Genomic DNA, 6,394 nt, shown 5'->3' on the forward strand with positions numbered 1-6,394 from the left:
ATCATTAGTTTCACTACATGTCTCTCCACCACGTACAAAGCGCTGCTTGCTTCCCTCTTTCGCTTTTCGTTACCTGCGGTCAGACGTGAAATATGTCAGTCTAAATATAAAGGTCAATAAGAGAACACAGGAAATGAACACATTGCCTCTAAACATAAACCACAAGTAATTCATTGTATCTCTCACTTCCCAGCGCTCCACTCTATAGACTTGTATTTCTACCTAAAGGGTAAGCGTAACATTTACTGTAAGTGGTTTTAAATTCATCAGTCACAGGTCAAACAAAAGAATAGGTTTGCTCTCTTCTTCGAGCTTATTCTTAACTTCCACCATTTATCAAACAATAAAATATTTCCTGCTTACTGCATTTCCCTCATTTTCTCAGTTTGTTTTTGGTAGGTTTCAGTTCTTTCTGCAAGATTTGAAGTCTTCTGACCTGCTGGCGTGTTCGAATTAAGTGCGTGCTTGCATCCACATTATTTTATTCCAGACATTCATGTTCATGCACCCTGATGTGTATCTGCCGATTCTGCATTTGCTGTATTAGCAGGGTGCACGGCAAAGTCTCAGACGGAAGAAAACTACAAGACTTATCTCTGTCACACAGCTTTTGGCCGAGCCATCTGACTGCTGGTTTATCTGCTCTGATGCACACCCTCTCACTGGGAAAGTGTCACTCCGCCCCCTCCTCCACCTCCTCATTCCTGCTGACTCCCTGCTCGCTGTCCTCTCTCGCCTCGCCGTCTTACCCCTGTCTGGATGCCAGTAGCTGCTAGTCATGGAGGATGCAACAGTCACACACGAGTAAGTGTTTGTTTTTGTTTTTTTGTCCCCACCACTACACATTGTTGTCAGCGCTGAACACAATAGAATTACAGCCAACAGCTCTTTTATCTTACCCAACTTAATAATGCTGCTGTGTTTATTCTCTTCTGCCTCTATGATAAATCATAATAAAAAAAAAGAAACAGAAGCTTTTGAATCTGTTGTTACTGCAGCTCCTGCATTTGCACTTCTTGGTTTAAAATGCCAAGCTCAATGTGATGTTTGCTTTTAATGCAGAATTACGAAAAACATGAGGCCAGGTTGCTGATTTGAAATAGTTTCTCTTGCACTTGAGTAACAGTTGACGTTTAGATGTTGGTGAACCCATCTAACGATATATTTATTCAAAATTTAATTTCAGTGCAGAACCATTAGTAACCATACCTTTAACATCAGCATTACAAGAGGAAGAAGGGGAAAAGGTGGGGGTGTTCACCGCACCTTCAACATCTGTATTACAAGGAGAAGAAGGGGAAGACGTGAGGGTGTTAAGCGCACCTTCAACATCTGTATTACAAGAGGAAGAAGGGGAAAAAGTGGGGGTGTTCAGCGCACCTTCAGCATCAGCATTAGAAAAGGAAGAAGGGGAAGAAGTGGGGGTGCTCACCACAGACTCAGCAATAGCATTTCAAGGGAAGGAAGTGGGGCGGGTCACCACAGGAAGTGAAGATAATTGGGGGTCAAACAAAGCCTCTGCTGCGTTGGAACCAGTAGTGATGCAGCCCGGCCTTGGCATCACCAAAACCACCATCACCACCATCACTCAGACTGGAGGGGACTGGAGCACTGGCCTGCTTGATGTCTGCAGAGACAAGACAACATGTAATGTAGACACACAGCCAGATACTGTATTTCTATGTAAGCCCAGGCCTCTCATCCACAAGACAGTAAGCAAATGTGACATTTCCTTTTAACCCTAAATAATTTAGATTATTTTATAAACATAATAATATTTAAAAAAAAAACACATAAATATTGATTGTTCTAAATAATAATGCCGAATGAAGGCCATAACAAGTTCAACACATATTAGACTTTTGTCTAGCTTTTGGTAAAAAAAAACAACCGGATACACAAAAACAGCAACTCAGCTCATAAAAATATGGAACAATCTAAAAGTAATGGCCATGCCGTCCAAAGAGACCATTAAAACGGAGACGCTATAAGGTCACAGAACTTGATGGTCACACCTCATATAAGAGCTCTTCTTTAACAGCAGCTCTTCCACCTTTTGAACTTTAACTTCTTGAACTGTAAGACCATCCTTGGGTTGCTATGGTAATAAAAGCTGAAAATAAAGGCCTGATCGACATAATTCCCAGCCCTCTGCCCCACTGCAATAAACTTACACTTTCTGCATTAATTCATTTGAGGAGGCTCTCTAGAGGTATGCTGTTGCCCTTCTACATAGACCTCCCTTAATGACATGCTTTCAGTTGGACAGAGGGCTGGGAATTATGGTGACCAAGTCTTTATTTTCTGTTTTTATTCCCATAGCAACAGGAGTGTAATGCAGCATAGGGTGGTGCATTGCCCTGCATGAAAATATATATATTTTTTTAATATCGTGGCTGTAAATGGTCTGTAATACATAAAATATTTCACAGAGGTCACTTTGGCACCCTCAGAGATCCTAAGGGGCTTTACTGTTTCACGTTGCATTATTCCAGCTCAGATCATCACTCAGCCTCTGCTGCTGATGGTACAGTCTCGTTGGAACTAGGTGACCATTCACCAGCTGTCCAGAACTCCATTCAGCTAAACCATCAGATGTACCATAGCATACAATTCATATATGAAATAAAAAGGTTTGAAACTTAGTCTTAGTTTAGAGCCAAGTGCAAATAATTTCAAATAGCAGCAGTTTCAGATATCCATTTACTACCTTTTTCTTCTTCCAGTGGTGCTTTACATTCTGCGTTATGTCAATATATTGAGATATAGTTAATACTATAATTATAATATTAATATTAATGAATATTACCCATTTATTTTATAGTTCAGTTGCATCATTTCAGTTTTAACAAACTTTTAATAACTCATCTCTTGCAAAACAATTTAGTATTTAAGCATTTTTTTTATCTTAAGATTATTTATTTTCAGCACAACTGCTTTAAGTAGCTTTTCTTTTAATTAAGATTACGTAGATTTTTCTAAACTGAAAATGATTGGGAACACAATGTATTTTGCTTTTCCCTTAACTTGTTTCTACAAAATGAACAGCCAATACATCATCATTGTCTCTTTCTAAATGTACTTTTGGATCTGACAGAGACATATAAGAAGGATTTTGTCTGGCGTAAACAAACAAACACTCATGTACCCACATGCTGCGTTGTGCTCGCAGGTATTCTCGGGGCTCTCGTGCCGTGCTGTTTAGACCTGAGTTTAGCTCACCAATACGGGGAGTGTCTGTGCATGCCTCTACTACCAGGATCCACTTTTGCCATACGAGTTGGGATCAGAGAGCGCTACAAGATACGGGTGAGTGTGTGTCCATGTGTGTGCAGGTATACAGTATGCTGTACTGTTGTGAGAGCGTCCTTGAAGACAGAGGAAGGCAAATTTGTCAAAATGGACCCTGTTCATAACGCCATAAAGTTTCCAATGAAATAGAAATTGCACCACCGCACTCATTTTTTTAGGGCTGTGACGTTTCAGCCGTTTTTAAAACTCCAACTCTAGTAAATGGAAAATCGACCCTTGTACTGGTTCTTTCTAAATGGTTATCAGTAAAATATGCATGTTATTTGTGTAAATGAAGTTCTGTGTTTGCATTTTTCATCTTATCATGTACCCATCCTGCTCCCACTGCATTGTTGTTGTGTGTGTGTGTGCTTCTGTATGTGTTTGCATGTAGACGTGCACTCATCTGTCCTGCATGCTTATTCACAGGGAAGTGTGTGTGAGGACTGGACTACAGTGTATTGCTGTTACCCTCTGGCTGTATGTCAGATGATAAGAGAAATGAAGTGGAGGATGAAGACTCAGACATATCATGTGTCTACTACACTCGAATGCTCCTAAAGAAACAGCAAATGAGATCTTTTTTCTTCTTTTTTTCAATTTATCATAAATGTGTGAAGAGCAGCAGAGATTACTGGTATGAACAATAGGATGAATCATTACTCTGAGGTTTGAACTTGCCCCCGAGGGCTTCTTGAATAATAAAAAACAAGCCTGTGATACAAATACTTAAAAGTGATAGAAAAGGGAAAACTTAAAGTAATGGCATACATTAAAGGTACATCTGTAAGACGTGAACCAACACAGATGAGTTTCTTGCCTTTGTTCAATTGCAGATATTTTTTAAATGTAGTTAGTTCAAAGATCATTAAAAGCCATTAAATCTGGATTAGTGCATATAGAATAATGCAGAGCAGTTTTTTTCTATGAAGGTATTGGTCTGATTAATTATATTTGAAAGATCGGCTTAACCAACTTTTTACTGCAGCATTAAATTCCAGCACTTATAATTCTTAAATCATCTATAATTTTGGTTTTAGAAACAGCCTGGGTTAACTTCTGTGACTGAGGTAACTGCGCGCCATTTTACATAATGAAAATTTAGAAAGACTCAAGTAAGTTTAGCTTTTTACAATGCCTGTTACCTACACCACTGAAGCCGCTATCACACAGACACTTTTAACAAACCAATAACTAGAACACACGCAGAAACAAGATGAGCTCCTTACAGTTAAAAAAAAAAAGGATGTGTGATTGCATTAGGTATTTGTACTTAATATTGGGAAACTTTAATAATTGAGAACAACAAAACACATCAAAACAAACTAAAACACACATTCATTTAAAAAAACTAAATATATTCCTTCTCTTTTCGTAATCTCTTGTCAAAATATGCAGTTTTACTTTTTAATATTTTTTTTTATATATAAGGGAATTTTACTGTTTACCGGTGTTGGCACTAAGTACCAGCCCTGCACAGGTTGGCACATAACAGAGTGAATTTTTTTTTTTTTTTTTTTGATAATGTAATGTTTCCTCATGTGGCCATTCTGTTAGTGCATAATCATGCCTGTCTAAACTGAAAGATGATTTTATACAAGATTAATATAATGTTTGTAATCAATACATTCATTGACTATAGTAATATATTCTTACATGTAACCAGTCTAGACTTTTAAACATTGTTCCAGTGGTTGTTCTACTCACAACAAAGCTTAACTCTGTCTGCTATGTTTTGTACCTTTTGCAATTTCTTGATGTAGTTTTAAACCTTATTGCTGGGCAATAATGAGATGAAAGCACAGACTCCATATAAAAGATATGTTTGAACATGAAGTCACCCTCTGGTGAGTGCAGAAAAATTGTGAAGCTTCAAACTGAGTGTTTTTTTTTTTTTTGTGCTTTTACTGTCTGGGTGTTTTGAAACCAGATATGACTGATGGTTGATGTAAGTATGTAAAATGCAATTTTACTGCATTTTTTTAAAGAAGAAAAGTCACAGTATAACTTAAAAAAGATGAAAAGGTGTTATATATAGATCAATAGAATGACAAAAAGCAGACTTGCTGCTTATCAGTAGTGTCCACTGATCCAGTGGGAGTGAGTGGTACAACCAGGATGTAAAAGCTCACTAATCTGAACATAAGGAGTTGTGAAAGTAGTCACCAAAGTCTCACAGGAACACAGAACCATTGCTCGGACAAAGGAATAATTAATTTCAATAACAGAGGTGTGATGGAATTAAAGCATGATCATTTCCATATCAGATGAAACACAATGTAATAAAGCTGGGCAATGCTCTGCAGATAATAAAAACAGTATCATACAAGACAACCATCATGTTTTATCAAACCCGAACACCTAATCAAATGTAACAGCCAGACCTCTGAGGGAGGGGAAACCTCAGGATCAGATGGGTGAAGGATTGTCATTCACTATGGGATCCTAACTGTTTGTTTGTTTGTTTGCATATTTAGTGGCATAGAGTTAGGTGGCTCTGACTAAGAACCTTAAGAATACTGCAAGCTTACTGACCAGCAACTTGCCATTTAAAAAGTAAAGCTCACCTTGCTTTGTCCTCCTTTTTGAAATGTTTATTTGCATTTCAGAGCAAAACCCCCATCAGCAACCCATCAGGAGTTGCCCCCTGCTTCATTCATAGTTTTCACATGACATCAAAGCTACTGAGACACCACGACATTAATACTACTGGAATTTTCTGGCCCTACAGTGTAAGTGTCAAAGTAAACAAAACATTAGATCTTGTTCTTTACCTTCCACATGGAGCCATTATTTACCCATCCAGATCGAAAAAAACCCCATGTAGCTGTCTGTACTTTGAAAGCTTTCTTCGTCGCAGCAGTGTAAGGTGAGTGATTCTTTTCAAGATACACTTAGATGTCACTGAACTGGAGCTCTGAGAGAGACATCCCACTTTCAGGGATTTAAATAAAGCTGCCGGGCAAAATATGGATCACAAGCGCCAAAATTCCTAGTTTCTCTTGATATCTTAATATTTCCTCCATGGATAGATGGTACAAGTATTCTTGGCTTGATACAGGCAAAAAAAGCCCCCCAAAAAACTTTTGTCCTGCAGTACTAC

General features: G+C 38.2%; 1 protein-coding gene across 1 annotated transcript; it reads left to right on the plus strand.

The window, feature by feature from the left end:
• Window positions 1-717: 717 nt before the first annotated feature.
• plac8l1 (PLAC8 like 1) lies at window positions 718-5,852 on the plus strand. Its single transcript, XM_087847412.1, has 4 exons — window positions 718-804; window positions 1,187-1,647; window positions 3,173-3,309; window positions 3,721-5,852. Exons 1-4 carry the CDS (start codon window positions 779-781, stop codon window positions 3,850-3,852), a joined length of 756 nt encoding a protein of 251 aa, XP_087703538.1. The 5' UTR covers window positions 718-778; the 3' UTR covers window positions 3,853-5,852.
• The last annotated feature ends 542 nt before the right edge of the window (window positions 5,853-6,394 follow it).

This window comes from Neolamprologus brichardi, chromosome 10 (genome assembly GCF_056152115.1).
Source record: "Neolamprologus brichardi isolate AB-2024 chromosome 10, ASM5615211v1, whole genome shotgun sequence".
Classification (NCBI taxonomy): Eukaryota; Metazoa; Chordata; class Actinopteri; order Cichliformes; family Cichlidae; genus Neolamprologus; species Neolamprologus brichardi.